The sequence below is a fragment of the Cnephaeus nilssonii genome, assembly GCF_951640355.1.
Source record: "Cnephaeus nilssonii genome assembly, chromosome: 19".
Classification (NCBI taxonomy): Eukaryota; Metazoa; Chordata; class Mammalia; order Chiroptera; family Vespertilionidae; genus Cnephaeus; species Cnephaeus nilssonii.
In genome coordinates, this window is record NC_137090.1 from 39,817,821 (window position 1) to 39,833,269 (window position 15,449).

Genomic DNA, 15,449 nt, shown 5'->3' on the forward strand with positions numbered 1-15,449 from the left:
CCTCGGTCTCCGGAGAATATGCTTGGGACACTCACACCCCAGCTTGAGTTCCCCACCCCACCATTCTCCTCCCTTTTGTAAATTTCACCAGGGATACCAAAGAGTCGTCCTTCCAGGCCTCTGCCCTCCATCTCACACTTCTCTCTTCCCACCGCTCCTTTCTAACTCCACCTGTAAGTGCTCCCTTTGGTCCACCCTCCGTCCCTCCGGCTGCAGCTGCCTGAGCTCCTCCCTCTTCAGTCCCGGCCTATCCGATCACTCCTGAGGGCTACACTCCAGTTCGGACAGGTGGGATGAAGGCGCTTGGGGGAGAGAAGGGACGTTTGGAGATCACCCTAGGTCAACCAGAATGCGGGGGGCTCCGAAACTACAGCTCCCAGCATGCCCCGGTACCCGGAAGCCCCGCCCACCTCCCGATGCATTGTGGAGAATGAGTCAGGGGTTGTAGGACCCAGGCTTTCGCAGACAGAACCAGAGCGCGAGGTCAGCGCTCAAGGCAGCGGCGGCTAAGGCGGTTCAGAGATGCAGGCGGCGAGGAGGGCCCCGAGCGTGGGGCGGCAGCTGCTGAGGTTGGGGGGCGGAAGGTGTGTGTTGCCAGGAGGGATGGGGGCAGCGGGCCCGGGGACTGGGCCAGGACTGACCCTCCACTCCCCACAGCTCACGGCCCTGTGCTATCCTGGGGCACCCCCGGCCCAGCCCAGCCCAACGACACTATGCCAGTGGGGCCGCTCAGGTAAGAAAGTGACGGTGGCCTTAGGGTGGGCGACCGCCTGGGCGCCCACCTCCCTGCCGCCGCCGACAGGGGTCCCCCTCTTGGTGCAGTGACCTGCTGACCGCCCTGGCAACCAAAGTAGGGGAAAGGGCAGGCCAGGGTGCCCTGGGCACGAAACTAGGTGAAAGGTCGCCGGGTCTGCCCTTCCTGGCACCTCGCTCTGCCCCTCTGCTCTCCTTGGCATTTCGGCGGACCCTTCCCCAGCCGCGTTAACTATCCCTTTTCCCAGGCGGTTCTGGACAAGTCAGACTCGCTCTCCTCTGAGGCTTCCGCCGGGGAAAAAGCGGCCAAGGCGGTATGTGGCCCCGACCGGGAGGATCTAAGCCGCCAGGGGCGGGGCCCACCCCAGCAGCCAGCTCCCTGAAACCTCCTCCTTCTCCTGTTGCAGGAATCTAAGTCCTTTGCTGTGGGGATGTTCAAGGGCCAGCTCACCACAGATCAGGTGTTCCCCTACCCGTCAGGTAAGGGCAGGGGAAGTCAGAGCTGGGGAGGGCGGGGCAGGTTCCCCTGATCACCTGGCCTGGCCTGTTTCTGCTGCCCCCGCAGTGCTCAACGAGGAGCAGACACAGTTTCTCAGAGAGCTGGTGGGGCCTGTGTCCCGTTTCTTCGAGGTAAGAAATAACCTGGGCCTGGGGAATAGAGGGCTTGGTCCCTCTGGGGCGAGAGAGGTGTTAGGACCTTTCAAGGAGCCTGCATGTGGGATCCTGTGCCTTCCCAGGAGGTGAACGATCCTGCCAAGAATGACATGCAGGAGAAGGTGGAGGAGACCACTATTCAGGGCCTCAAGGAGCTGGGCGCCTTTGGTCTGCAAGTGCCCAGTGAGCTGGGTGGTGTGGGCCTCTGCAACACCCAGGTGAGAGCCCCTCAGCTACTTCCCGGCATCCAGGTCTGTGGTCTACTCAGCTTGGCAGGTTCAGCTCCTCCTTCACTCCTGGGCTAGTCTCTGCCAAGCCCCTGCCCTGGGGGACCTGGGGGACCTGGACTCTCAAGTACACCCCCCCTCCAGACACATCACTGAACTGCACCCAGTCCCCTAGGGCCATGGACCCCACCCAGGTTCCCAAATCCTAATGAATCTCGTGTAGGTGGGGACTACCTGACAGGGTAGGAAGCCATAAGACCTGGACTGGACACCCACCAGCCAGTGTCCTTCTCTGCCATGGTCCCACTTCCTTTCTCCTGGGAATGCCCAGGTCGGGCTCTGCCCTGTTGCTCACCGGTTACAGCCCTAGATGCCTGCTTCCCCTTCAGTACGCCAGACTGGTGGAGATCGTGGGCATGCACGACCTTGGTGTGGGCATCACCCTGGGGGCCCATCAGAGCATTGGTTTCAAAGGCATCCTGCTCTTTGGCACGAAGGCCCAGAAAGAAAAATACCTCCCCAAACTGGCATCAGGTAAGGCAGGCCTTGTAGCCCCAGGGACTAGGGGTGTCCTGGGCTTGACACAAATTAGGCCAGTGCTACTTAGACCACCACACAATTTGGCACGTTGGTTGAGGGAGACTTGGGGAAGGCATGACGGTGCTGGTAGGGAAATGGGAAGAAACTGAATATACCCCGAGGTGTTAAGGGGTAACTTGGGGGGGGGGGCACCGAGGGACCTTCAGTGCCCATCTGACCCAGTGATGGGCCCAGTGTAAAGGAGCTTTCTGCCCAACAGGAGAGACTATAGCAGCTTTCTGTCTAACTGAGCCCTCAAGTGGCTCAGATGCAGCCTCCATCCGAAGCTCAGCTGTGCCCAGTCCCTGTGGAAAGTATTTTACCCTCAATGGAAGCAAGATTTGGATCAGGCAATCTTCCTCCCATTTCTCCCCTCCTCTGCCCCATTCCAGGCCACACTGCTCTGCCCTCCATGCCCTGACTGCCCTCTCTCTCCACAGTAATGGGGGCTTGGCAGAAATCTTCACAGTCTTTGCCAAGACACCAGTTACGGATGCAGCCACGGGAGCCGTGAAGGAGAAGATCACAGCTTTTGTGGTGGAGAGGAGCTTTGGAGGTGTTACCCAGTGAGTGGGTTTGGGGAGGGAGAAAAAGGTTGAGCCATGGAGGGCAGTACTGAGCTCTGGGGCAAATGGCTGCTACAGGGCATCTGGGAATGTGCGCAAAAGCCAACACAGCTGGAGAGTGTTCCTTTGGGACTAAAACCTATGAAACTGATCTAAAGCTTTAGCTCCAGCAACCAGTGAGCCCAGCGCAGGGCAGGGCAGGGCAGGGCCAGACCTTCTCGGCCCTCTGGGCACGTTGTGTACAGGCTGGGAGTTGTAGTTCCTCCCTGGTTGGTAAGAAACGAAGGGGCAGTTTTCCCTGCAACTTGTTGAACACCCCTCTGCTCTGCTCTGCCCTATCACAGTGGGCCCCCCGAGAAGAAAATGGGCATCAAGGCTTCGAACACGGCGGAGGTGTACTTTGATGGAGTCCGAGTGCCATCTGAGAATGTGCTGGGCGAGGTGGGAGGCGGCTTCAAGGTCGCCATGCACATTCTCAACAATGGAAGGTTTGGCATGGCTGCGGCTCTTGCAGGCACCATGAAGGGCATCATTGCTAAGGCGGTGAGTACCCTGCTTGAGTCCCTAGATAGCCCAAATCTAAGTCACATTGTCCCCCTTCCAATATGTCCCTGTTCCCCCTTGCAGAGACCACTCCCCCACCAGCAGCTCCAGACCTGATCACTTAGGTCTCCATCTAGCCTAGACTGAACTCTTCTTGGCTGTGGCCAAAGCCCAGCCCAGCCCCTCTCCTGAGAGGACTAGAGAACCACAGTGGGACACAGGTGCTCTCTTCCAGGTGGATCATGCTGCTAATCGTACCCAGTTTGGGGAGAAAATTCACAACTTCGGGCTGATCCAGGAGAAGCTGGCCCGGATGGCTATGCTGCAGTATGTGACAGAGGTGAGAGTCCTCCCGTGTTCCTTTCCTGTGGCCTTCTGCTCAGTCGGGTCAGACTACAACCCCCAGCAGCACCTGGGGCAGTGGGTCTCCAGCTTTACACCAATGCCCTAGGGGATGCGGGGAGGCACAGTCAGCTCAGCTGCTGCAGAAGGGGGAGGGCCATGCTGTTCTGCTGAGGTGCTTTCCAGAGGGACCTGAAGTTTATTCTACCCCCACATCCACACTTACCTCTTCACCCCTTTCAACAAGTCAGATTCCTAGAATCCCCTGATGAACTGACTCAGGGAACCAAATATTTCAACATGCCTGACATGTGGAGTTAGAAGATGAAGGCAAGGGCTGCAGGGAGCTGGGGTAGATTTGGTCTTGGAGATTTGGGTGATTAGGTCAAATCTAATGCAGCCCTTTTTGTTCTCATGTTCCGACCACGCAACCTCAGTCCATGGCTTACATGGTGAGTGCCAACATGGACCAGGGATCCAAGGACTTCCAGATCGAGGCCGCCATCAGCAAAATCTTTGGCTCGGTGAGGTTCCAGGCCTGCAGGGAGGGAGAGCCCAGCGGGAGCTCAGCTCCAAAAGCCATCTTCTGTGGTTCTTTGTCCCTAGGAGGCAGCCTGGCAGGTGACAGATGAGTGCATCCAAATCATGGGCGGCATGGGCTTCATGAAGGTGAGGGATGGTTCTCTGCCCTTGGGAGCCGGTTGGGCTGGGAGGAGGCGGCAGGCACATGTCACTCAGAGGCACGTGATTTATCTCCCGTGCTAGGAGCCGGGAGTAGAGCGTGTGCTCCGGGATCTTCGCATCTTTCGCATCTTTGAGGGAACGAATGACATCCTTCGGCTGTTTGTGGCTCTGCAGGGCTGCATGGTGAGGAGGAGGAGGAGTGAGGGGAGGAGGTGGGGAAGACGGAATCCTGACTGTTGTACCCTCCTGCCCACAGGACAAAGGAAAGGAACTCTCTGGCCTTGGCAAAGCTTTAAAGAATCCTTTAGGGAATGCCGGCCTGCTGCTAGGAGAGGCAGGCAAACAGCTGAGGCGGTAAGCTTAGGGACCAGGGGAGGGCAGGTTAGTGTATGGCAACTAACCAATCACTTTCCCCTTTCCTCTAAGGCGGGCAGGGCTGGGCAGTGGCCTGAGTCTCAGTGGTGTCGTCCATCCGGATTTGAATCGGAGTGGTGAACTGGTAAGGAGTCAAAGCTTGAGGGGGTGGGAGACAGCCTGCATCCAGAGCTGATGGGGCTGTGTCCCCTCTGAGCCCGGGGCACCTTCCTCCTCTCCTCAGGCAACGCAAGCCCTGGAGCAGTTTGCCACTGTGGTGGAGGCCAAGCTGATAAAACACAAGAAGGAGATTGTCAGTGAGTGAGACCTACCCCACTCCCACCCCTCCCTGTTCCTCTCCCCCCGACTAACACCCCTCCCCCCATCCCATCTACCTGACAGATGAACAGTTTGTGCTGCAGCGTCTGGCAGACAGTGCCATTGACCTCTATGCCATGGTGGTGGTGCTTTCCAGGTGAGGAGGCAGTGTGGGAGGCCTGAGCTGCAAGGGGGTCCTGGGCCAGGGTCACAGCCCTGAATTTTTGTCTCCCGCTTCCCACCAGGGCTTCAAGATCCCTGAGTGAGGGCCACCCCACAGCCCAGCATGAGAAAATGCTCTGCGACAACTGGTGCATTGAGGTGAGATTCGGGGTTGCCAAGAGCAGGTGGGGGGCCCAAAGCACAGTCTCAAACCCGCCCCCCCCCCTTGCCTGTCCCCAGGCTGCAGCCCGGATCCAGAACAACATGGCTGGTCTGCAGTCTGACCCCCAGCAGCAGGAGCTCTTCCGCAACTTCAAAAGCATCTCCAAGGCCTTGGTGGAGCAGGGTGGCGTGGTCACCACCAACCCCCTCGGCTTCTGAATGCTCCCGCCAGGGCCAGGAATGTGCCTTAAGCCAAAGCCTAGGCCCCTTTCTGCGGGCCCTGGTTCTCCCTTGCAGGGGCCTTACTCCAGGACTGTGCCTGCTCTCACAGGGAGCATTCACTGCCTTACAAATAAAGTCTAGTAAGTCATGCTGTGCCACTGCGTCTGAGTTCTTTTCCTCGCTGCCTGCCTCCCTCCCAAAGAAAGGAGCCAAAGGCGTAGGGAGTTTGCCCCTATTGCTTTATTTGGTGTTTTATACAAGTGACTAAAATAAATAGAATAACAAATGCAGCTACATCGGCCCCCAAATACCAAATACCCCAGCTTTCTTTGACTGCTGTCAAGGGTGACCAACCCTGCCCCCCCCCCCCCCGCCCCCTTCATCCCACCGTAGCAGGACAGAGCTGACTGGGTGAATGAGGTCACATTTTGGGGTTAAAAGAAGGGGCCCGGGAGATAGGGGTTCTTCATAAAAAAGAGGAAATACCTACTAAAAAAATAGTCTAAAATATGTAGAAAAATCTATTTTAACCCCCCAAAAAGCTTACAAAAAAACAATACTAAAAATAACCAAATGTCCCTTGTACGCCCCTGAGGGAAGGGGGAGGAACCAGGCACTGCTGGTAAGAGGCACAGTGGTAGCCTCACAGTAGGCAGCAGCCACAGGACGGGCTGAGCCCAGGCACCCAGGCACCACAGAGGAGTAATGAGCACGCCTGACAAGACACCCAGTCGCAGGACAGGAGCACCAGGCACTGACCGGACGGGCCGGGGGGGGGGGGGGGGGGGAGCTCCGACATGCGCACTGTTGGCTCTACATGACATCCACAAAGAACTCACTGGGGTTGCCCATGGCCATGTGGAAGCTTTGGCGGCTGGCTGTCAGCTCTGGGGGCACTGAGCCTAGGTCTCTGACTGGAGGGGCCCCCGGGGGCTGCACTGCTGGAGGGACAGGTGGGGGAGGTGGGGGCATCATGACCACCATCATGGGATTGTAGGGAAGGGCCATACCAGGGGGTGGTCCATAGGGATGAAGCCCTGGGTGGGTTCGGAGATTGGGAGCACCTCCTGATGAGCTCCTGGAAGGGGGTGGGCCCCCATCACCAGTCCCACCAGGTTCCCCACCCCGCCGAAGGCTGCCCCCCCGGCTGGAGGGCTCTGACTCACTGCCACTGCCAGACTTGGACTCGGGGGCCCGCTCCTCAGGCCTCCCTGTGCGCCCTGCACCCCCGTCGCTTCGTGTGGACCCACTGCTCCGGCTCCCTGTGGGGGGAGAGGGTAGGGGGGCAACTGAGCCCAGGCCCAAGGCCCAAGGCCCCTCAGCCTCCCTAGCCCCTGCGCCTGCCTCTCCTCCCGGGTGTCCCCCTGCCCCCCGCCCACAACTGTAGTGGTACCTGGCAGTTCCTTACCTTCACTGTGCTGGCTGCTGGCGCTGCCCCCACCGTAAGTGTAGGATGAGAGCTCATGGTAGGGTGGGGGCTGGGGGCTGTATGGGTGTGGGGCTGGGTACTGGTAGGGGAAGGTGTGCAGCAGGGGCCAAGGGGTGGCCCCAGGCAGAGGAGCCAAGGTGTCCTGGTCGGAAGCCCCACTGGAGCCGTCATTATCATTCAGAGACAGGTTGACTAGGTCTGGAAAGAGAAGAGACTGAGAGTCACTGCTTCAGGGGCCAGGACGCCAAGACGTTGAATGAAGAGGAACTGTGAACCGTTTCCCCAGAACCATCCACGACGGGGGTTCAAACAAGGGCCTCTAACAGGAAATTCCCCACCTGCCACTGCTACCAGGGCAGGAAATCAGCCAGGGCCACCACAAGTCCCATGTGCTTTTATGAGACTCGGGAAAAGGCGCCCTGGCCCCGGCAGACAGAGCCCCGTGCCTGGTGCACAGCTTGTCCAGCAGAACACCGGTGGGCGTTAGCCCCGACTTGTGGCATCAGCCAGTGCGGGGCCTAGTGCCGGGCACGTACTGCTCATCGGTCCACAGGGACCCTAACTGGTTTCTGCGCAAAGTCTGAGGTTAGAGAGAGGCACTCACAACCCTCACAGCCGCCACTGAGGTCTCCAAAGACATAATAGCACTGCTCGGAGAAGGTGATCTTGTTGACGGTGTGCCGGATAAGGCCAGCCTTGAGCAGCCCGCTGGCGTACTTCCGGGCCTCCCGCCGCTCTGGAAAGCCCTCCACGTGATGGTAGAGCCAGTCGACCACATCCGAACCTGGGATCACCCGGCAGAAAAAGGCCTCAGACTCTGTTCCACCCCTGGCCTGAGCCATTCCCAGCTTTGGCCTCCTCCTCCTCCCCTTCCCATGCCACCTGCCCAGGACCCAGCCATACCCAGAAAGGCATTAGGGATGGTGATCTTGAGCCACATGCGGTCCCGAACTTCCAGGCCAGACTCTGGAGATGCCATGGCTTTGGTCACAGATGCCATGTCTGTGTGGATGGAGAGACCTCGGCCCTCACAGCCTGACAGAGAAGTAGGGAATCAGGCAGAGCCCACTCCCAAGGAGCAAGGGGGTCACAACACTGCAGCCTTCTGGGAAGGGGGGATGAGGTGGGCCTAGGGGCTCACCATCAGGCAAAGAGGACCCAGACGTAATGGTGCTCATGGACGAGGAGCCTGGATAGGCTGGGAAGGTGCCGGTCAGTGCAGCCGAGTGTGAGACCCAGGCGGCAGGGTCAATTGGCTGGATGGGCTCATCTAGGACCGAGAAAACCACCAAGATGACCACTTCCCGGAAAGCCATCCCTGTCCCTCTCTGACTCTGATTTGACCTTCCTCCACCCACCCCCAGTAGCCTTGGGACCCAGCCCCAGCTCCCCCAGGCTCGCAGCTGCAGGCCCTCCTGAGCATCACTCACTTCGGGGGAGAGTGAAATAGGCCTGGGGAGAGGGGTCCCAGCACTTGGCCACAGTCAGCACGATGGGGCTGTAGGGGAGAGAAGGCCAGTCAAGCGGGGTGTGGAGAGAGGCCTCCGGAGAACGGAGGCCTGGAATGAGAACGGTTGAGGGACAGAAAGAGGGAGAGAAGAAAAGACAGAGCTGGGCCCGAGAGGATGAGGGTGGAAGGCTCCATCCACTATGAGGGTGACTCACCAACGTGGAGCACTCTTAGAAACATACTGAGTCAGACTAGAGTACACACTGTACAGTTCCATTCAGAGAAAGCCCCCAAGTAGGTAAAACTAAAGCATGTTGTTCAGGATACACGCATGGCTGGTCAAACTATCAAGCGAAGCGAAGATTTCGTCACAGCGATGACCAAAGAATCAGGAGCATGACTACCCCTAGGGGCCGTGAGGAGGGTGGGAGCCGGAGGGACACTGGGGGAAACTTTTGGGGTATCAGCAATCTTCTACTCCATGATCTAGGCAGTGGTGACAGGGGTACTCGGTCACGCTAGAATGACTCATTACATTACACATCTTTAGTTTTGTACACCTTTTACAGAAATGTTGTTCCACTGCTTTTTAAAATGGTAAAACAAAAAGGAGAAAAGGCAAAGACAAGAGGACTGAGGACCCGAGACCAGCTCAGAGGCTCACCCTGGCTTATGCACAATGTCTCTCAGCACTCGTACCGCATCATCGTTGCTCATGTTCTCAAAGTTCATGTCATTCACCTGGAAGGGAGGGGCAGTGGTCAGAGACAGGGTGGGAGAGGCTGAGCGCCCCTCCCGAGTGCCCGGCCCCAGCACACCTGCAAAAGCATGTCCCCTGGCTCGATGCGCCCGTCAGCCGCCACGGCCCCCCCCTTCATGATGGAGCCGATGTAGATGCCCCCGTCTCCCCGCTCATTGCTTTGGCCCACAATGGAGATGCCCAGGAAGTTGTACTTCTCTGTGGAAGGAGTCCATGTGATGAGGGGAAGCCCAAGCCACATGACCCCCGCGCCCTGGAGACCAGGTCCCCAAACCCCGCAGTCCCTGGCTCCCTCATACCCATGTTGAGTGTGACTGTGATGATGTTGAGAGACATGGTGGAATCGGTGACGCTGCTGAAGGATGAGGTCTGTGGTGGGAAGAAGGGAAGGAGCTAGACGAGACTGCCTTCAACAACCCAGGGGCAAGTCTGGGGTTGTCTGGGCCCTCATACCCACTGAGCCAAGGCCCAGGTCCCCAACTTCCCCAAGACCCAGTCATCCCACAACCCCCTCACCCTCTCCAGGCGCGGCGGCCGCTGTTTCCTCCGCCGCCGGTGGCGCTTGAGGAGGCGAGAGGCGCTGCTCTGCTCCGTGGAGCTGCTGAACCTGTCGGGAGGCAGGGACGGGAGCACTTGCAGGCAGAGGGAGAGGAGGACTGGGTGAAGGCGGGAAGGGAAGGGGCTGGTGCCCTGGGGAGGTCTGTGCAGCCATACCTACTCGTGGTGTCGTCCTCGTCCGAGTCCCCCAGGCTGGTGCTCTCCAGCTCGCTGGTCATGAGGGTAGAGGAACTCTCGTACCCAGCCAAGTGGCGCTCCAGCCTCGAGGGGCCACTGGGCCGGTGGCCCCCAGCTGAGTATGAATAGCAAGTTCAGGAACCAAGCCTCCTGCTCCTCGCCCTCGTCAAGGCTCAGGTCTGACCCAACCCCTTCCCAGCTCCAGTCTACCCAGCCTCAGAGCCCGACCCCTCACCGCCATGCTCACTGCTGTCTCTCCGGCGAGGCCGCTCCCGCCTCAGAGACACTACCGACTCCGTTTCGGTCTCAGGCTCCAGATTTTCCCGGCTGCTGGACACATTAGGGCTGGAGGGGCAGAGATGGTGCCAGCTGGAGTCCGTGGGACAGAGCTCCAAATCCTTGGCTTCCCCTCCCAAGAGGCTTCGATTCCCTCCTTCTCTCCCCCCTCAAGAATCCCAAGGACTCACTGGAAGGATGGAGGTCTGGAGTCCCCAATGCCACTGGTCCTCTCCGGTGGTAAAGGGGGTAATGGTGGGGTTGGAGGCACCAGTTCTGCCCGAGGCTCCTGGGGTGGGGGAGCTATCTCGGGTTGAGGGTTATCGGATGACACAAGCTAGAAGGATGCAAGTGATAAAAAAAAAAAAAAAGGATCTACTGGGACGTGAGGCATAGGAGATGGGAGTAAGGGAAAGGACTAGAAAAGGGGACAGGGTCTGCCAGAGCCTGGAGAAAAGCATAAAAAAGCAGGAGTAAGCATTAGAGGCTCCAGAAAGAGAGGCATGAGGGACTTCAACTAGCGCTCCAAACAGGTGGGGAAGCAAAGAGCCAAGATCTCCAACAACTAATCAGGGGTTGGGCTACAAGGCCGGACTAAGGCTTGAAGGAGCTTGGTGACACAGGAGGGACTGGGCCCTCAGAGCCAGGGCCCCTTACCCAGGAGACTACCCTTCCGTTGAAGCAGGGAAGGCGGGCATTGTCATCTGAAATTTCTTCCTTCACCACCCTGTCGAAAGCCAGCATGAAAAGTCAGCGAGACTGGACGAGCTCCCTCCACACCCATCCCCAAAGTTTCTCCCCATTTTTTTTAAAACCACAAATAGGATTTTTTTCCTCTTTATTGATTTCAGAGAGGAAGGAGATAGAGAGCTAGAAACATCAATGATGAGAGAGAATCAGACCGGCTGCCTCCTGCACTTGGCCCTTACTGGGACTGAGCCCGCAACCAGGGCATGTGCCCCCGACCACAATCAACCCCGGATCCTTCAGTCCACAGGCTGATGCTCTATCCACTGAGCCAAACCAGGCAGGGCACAAACAGGATATTTTATTTGTCACCATTGAAAGTCTGCACTTAAACAGATTCTTGGACTGGGGGCTCATATCCATCAGCTCATTCAACTTCAGCACCTGTCTCAGCCCCAGTAGCTTTTCCAGAACTGCTACCTTCACCGTGAAGTTTTCCTAATTCTAACTTGGGCTTCTTCAGCATTTTGACTTTCTAACAAAGACATCTTGGAGCAGACCAATAGATGGGCAAGCCTTTTCTATGTCTTTTCCAATGCTATCTGGAATCAATTTACTGACCACTCTTTTCAAATCTGTCTGAACCTCTCGGGTCATGATTTCCATCATCATCTTCTGGATTTGGTGGACCTGTTGATGCTGAGCACAAGAGGTCTTCCAAATCTAATTGTGTCTTTTAGTAAAAACAACACAGAATAGATGAAGCAAATAACCATCGGTAGTCTTGGCATCAACATGAGCTTCAATCATGGTCTGCCATTTTTTTGACCATGGAGCACATTTTGTCTCCATGGTAAGATCCATGCCATGGAAATTAGGCAGGTTTGCCCTGAACATCCTCAGTAATTAGCTTGAATTTTCTAAACGCAACTTCATTACCCTGCAGATCAGCTACGCTCACTTCAAAAACATGGCCTCTGAGACCTTCAGGTGCAATTCTGCTTTCTTGTGTTCTCGTGACTAGTGCTTTTCCCAGTGTTTCTTTCTTTCTTTCTTTCTTTCTTTTTTTTAATATATTTTATTGATTTTTTACAGAGAGGAAGAGAGAGGGATAGAGTTAGAAACATCGATCAGCTGCCTCTTGCACACCCCCTACTGGGGATGTGCCCGCAACCAAGGTACATGCCCTTGACCGGAATCGAACCTGGGACCTTTCAGTCTGCAGGCCGACGCTCTATCCACTGAGCCAAACCGGTTTCGGCCCCAGTGCTTCTTATACTGAACAGAGCTGGTGCTTTCACATCACACCAATCTTTCTTAGAAACGGATCCACCCCTGCTTCTCGGCTCCCTTTCTGCCACCTTTCCTAAGGCACTTGTTCTTGCAGACCACCATGGTGTTGCTCAGAGAGCCACAAGGGCTCTCCCAATCTCCATCCAGCTCAAGGATGTGGCATTTCTCCCACCCTAAGTCCTCTTCTCTCACATTAAAACACTTCGCTCTTACACCTAAGATATCTACAAACTCAATGCCATTTCCTTATTTCTTCTTCTCTCCCCAGCTCATCCTCAGGGGCTCAATGCTGCTCCCAAGATCTCTTTGAGCCTGACCCAAATCTCTCAGTCCAATTTAAGAGGCCACCCCCTAAGGTTACCTCAGTTGCCCCAAATATCTATCTAACCTTAGGAGCCTTGCTGGCAGCCTCCACTCTGTTTCTCACATATCTTCCCCCTAAAAGTCATTGGTCCTCATCTAAGACTCTACTCTTACGCTTTCTTCAGTTTTCTCTAACTCACTTCCAGGGAGTTATCCAGGTGCACTGTCTTTGCCTGAGCAAAAATAACCATTAAACCAAATAATGGTACTTCCTCACTAGGCTGAGAGTTCCCAAGGGGGGGGGGGGGGGGAGGCCCTGCTTCCCATTCCCCTGTGCCTCACCTGCCACCAGACTCTGCAATCTGCCCCACCTGACAGACTTCAGTGACCAACCCTGGGGGTCCCATCTCCCATGGTTCCTGGAGATGGACTGGACTAGCCCCTTTTCAACCACCTGTGAAATCCATTATATTCAACACCATGTCCTGGCCACACAGCAAAGTACCTGGCACTTCATAAACATCAATGAATACTTGTTGACTAAAGGAATACACATATGAACTACGAGCCCCTCTGCCCTGAACAGAATCTCATACACACACACACTCTCATCCCCAAATAGGACATCCTGTCTGATTAACCTTTTAGCCTAATATGGTTCTAGACCCCTGGATACATGCCAACTTAATCCCATTTGCTTGCAATGTGACAAACACAGCCCGGTCACTACGAATCCGTCTCAGCATAATGTCATATTCTTCACAACATAATACCAATCTGTCTCAGCATAACCCAGCCTTCCAAGTTATTCCAGTCTGTATTACCATAACCTAGTTTATGGACTAGTCAGACTCAATATTGCCAATTACCACTGGCCAAGAATTAATGTGTGCTATGCACCTGTACGAAGCATTTTACTCTAGCTCCATCTCACAGAAGACATCAGGCACAAAATTTTTTAAATTGCCCAATTACACTGCTGACAAATAGAAGAACCTTGATTTAAACCCAAGGTAACTCCCCAGACAATACTACCTTCCCAATGGCCAACAATCTTTCTAGATAAAGCCCAGTTGATTTGGCTCTCCTGGAACCCAGGCTATCCCAGCCTAATTCAGCCTGCCTTCAAGAGCTGAGGTTGAGCCCTAGCTGGTTTGGCTCAGTAGACAGAGCATCGGCCTGCAGACTGAAGAGTCCTGGGTTCGATTCTGGTCAAGGACTCATGCCGGGGTCGTGGGCTCAATCCCCGGTAGGGGTGGTGCAGGAGGCAGCCGATCAATGATTTTCTCTCACCATTGCTGTTTCTATCCCTCCCTCTCTGAAATCAATAAAAATATAAAAAGAAACAAACAAAAAGAGCCCGGAGATTGAGCCCTGGCCAGGTGGCTCCGTTGATTGGAGCGCTGTCCCGTGCACCAAAAGGCTCCAGGTTTGATTCCTTCCTGGTCAGGCCACATAACCTAGTTTGCAGATTGGATCCTTGGTCAGGATACATATGGAAGGTCTTTCACATCGATTTTTCTCTCTCAAATTGATAAAAACATCAAGTGAGGATTAAAAAGAGAGAGAGAGGGAGAGAGAGCTGAGGCTGAGGTTCAGTACCCAAAATTATAAACACAAAAGGGCTCATTCTGCATTATTTAAAGTCCCAAGTTAGCCCAGAATGTCCCAAATTACCCCAGGATAGCCCAATATGTTCTAGCACGGCCTAGGATGTCCCCACATGCAGCTGTCTGCACCAATACATACTAGACTCTCCCCACACAGCTGTCAGTATTGGCAGAGACACCAAGGGCCCTGTCTGCCCTCATTGAGTGTCCCAAGAAAAACTAGGCCCTAATACAAACTGAGATCAACCAATACAATCCAATAGAGACCAGAATGGCCCAAAACTCTCCGGAATAGCCCAAACTACTCTCAGCCCCAAACACCCCCATACAGCACCCTCTGCATGAGTACAGACTAGAATGTCTCAAAACAATCCTGGCAGCCCTAGTATGGGATGGAATGTCTCAAGTTGCCCCAATACAGTGTCTCTGTGTGCTACGGCACTGCTCAGAATGGACTACTAGAGGATAGATCGATCTACCTCAGGACAGTCCACAATATCCCAAAATATGCCAGTGTGCCCCACTCTATTCCAGCACGACCTAATCTTCTCTAATCTGGTTTATGGGTTAGTATAGCCCAGTCTTCCTCCTACAGCTCCGTGCGCCTCAATCTGTCCATCCTGGGATATCCAATCCATCCCAACGTAGTCGTCTCCACACAGCCCAGAACATCCCAGCATGGCCCAGGCTAACCTGTGCCCCTCAATACTGCCCACTCAGCTCCAGCACAGCCCCCATCTGTCCCAGTCTAGGCCTCGAGCTCACCCGAAATCCTGATCCATAGACTTGAAAAAGTACTTAGCGCCCGCGGGCCGCTGCAGGACGCTCTTGAAATCGCCGAGGGTGATGCGCTCGGCTGGGACGGGGATCTTCACCAGGTAGGGAGTCTCTTCTTCATCCAGGTGGTAAATCACCTTCGTCTCCCCGACACCACCGCCCCCCGCACCGCCGCCCGCCATGGTCTCGCCCGCGCGCTCTCCGGCTCCACCGCCCACCCAACTGGGCTAATCGCCCCCGCCGCGCCTGCGCACACCCGCAAACCGACGCGCGAGCGCGGCCTGGGCCGCCCCAGTGCGAGAGATGCAAGAGGGAGGAAGGCGGGGGTCCACGGGGTGGCGGCCAAGGGGGGACGGGCCGCGGGGCGCGACCCAAAGCCACGGACTCGGCCGCCGCCGCCGCCGCCGCCGCGAACACCATCCAGCGCCCCGCCCACCTCTTCCCATGTCACGTGGCCCAAACCGACCCACCCTCCCGCGGCGCCCACATCACGTGACTGGCGCCCCCACCACGTGACCGCTTTCAGCAACGGTCTCCCTCGTGGCCCCGCCCCCAAAATGTCC

The 15,449-nt window shown here is 56.1% G+C and overlaps 2 protein-coding genes and 1 pseudogene across 5 annotated transcripts; 1 reads left to right on the forward strand and 2 right to left on the reverse strand.

The window, feature by feature from the left end:
• Positions 1 to 410: 410 nt before the first annotated feature.
• Positions 411 to 5,715, forward strand: ACADVL (acyl-CoA dehydrogenase very long chain). Of its 2 annotated transcripts, none has more exons than XM_079797735.1 (20): positions 411 to 569; positions 658 to 733; positions 1,002 to 1,067; positions 1,161 to 1,233; positions 1,319 to 1,383; positions 1,491 to 1,625; positions 2,024 to 2,168; positions 2,434 to 2,563; positions 2,654 to 2,779; positions 3,124 to 3,322; positions 3,558 to 3,662; positions 4,102 to 4,188; positions 4,271 to 4,333; positions 4,430 to 4,531; positions 4,605 to 4,702; positions 4,775 to 4,847; positions 4,947 to 5,019; positions 5,105 to 5,177; positions 5,266 to 5,341; positions 5,423 to 5,715. In XM_079797735.1, the coding sequence occupies exons 1-20, from the start codon at positions 523 to 525 to the stop codon at positions 5,561 to 5,563; spliced, it is 1,953 nt and encodes a 650-aa protein (XP_079653861.1). In that variant the 5' UTR covers positions 411 to 522; the 3' UTR covers positions 5,564 to 5,715. The 2 variants fall into 2 exon arrangements, with proteins under 2 accessions (XP_079653861.1, XP_079653860.1); XM_079797734.1 differs by having other exon boundaries at positions 426 to 584.
• Positions 5,716 to 5,842: 127 nt separating this feature from the next.
• On the reverse strand, positions 5,843 to 15,345 carry DVL2 (dishevelled segment polarity protein 2). 2 transcript variants are annotated; one of them, XM_079797733.1, is made up of 15 exons: positions 14,875 to 15,345; positions 10,874 to 10,943; positions 10,408 to 10,553; positions 10,188 to 10,285; positions 9,920 to 10,055; positions 9,722 to 9,812; positions 9,505 to 9,574; positions 9,264 to 9,403; positions 9,110 to 9,186; positions 8,426 to 8,493; positions 8,137 to 8,265; positions 7,899 to 8,030; positions 7,600 to 7,779; positions 6,975 to 7,193; positions 5,843 to 6,828 (listed from the first exon to the last, which is right to left on the reverse strand). In XM_079797733.1, the coding sequence occupies exons 1-15, from the start codon at positions 15,066 to 15,068 to the stop codon at positions 6,380 to 6,382; spliced, it is 2,199 nt and encodes a 732-aa protein (XP_079653859.1). In that variant the 5' UTR covers positions 15,069 to 15,345; the 3' UTR covers positions 5,843 to 6,379. The 2 variants fall into 2 exon arrangements, with proteins under 2 accessions (XP_079653859.1, XP_079653858.1); XM_079797732.1 differs by having other exon boundaries at positions 10,176 to 10,285.
• Positions 10,955 to 12,381, reverse strand: LOC307114874 (small ribosomal subunit protein eS1-like; annotated as a pseudogene). The gene is made up of 2 exons: positions 12,156 to 12,381; positions 10,955 to 11,923 (listed from the first exon to the last, which is right to left on the reverse strand). The product of its transcript is annotated as a small ribosomal subunit protein eS1-like (transcript).
• Positions 15,346 to 15,449: the final 104 nt, after the last annotated feature.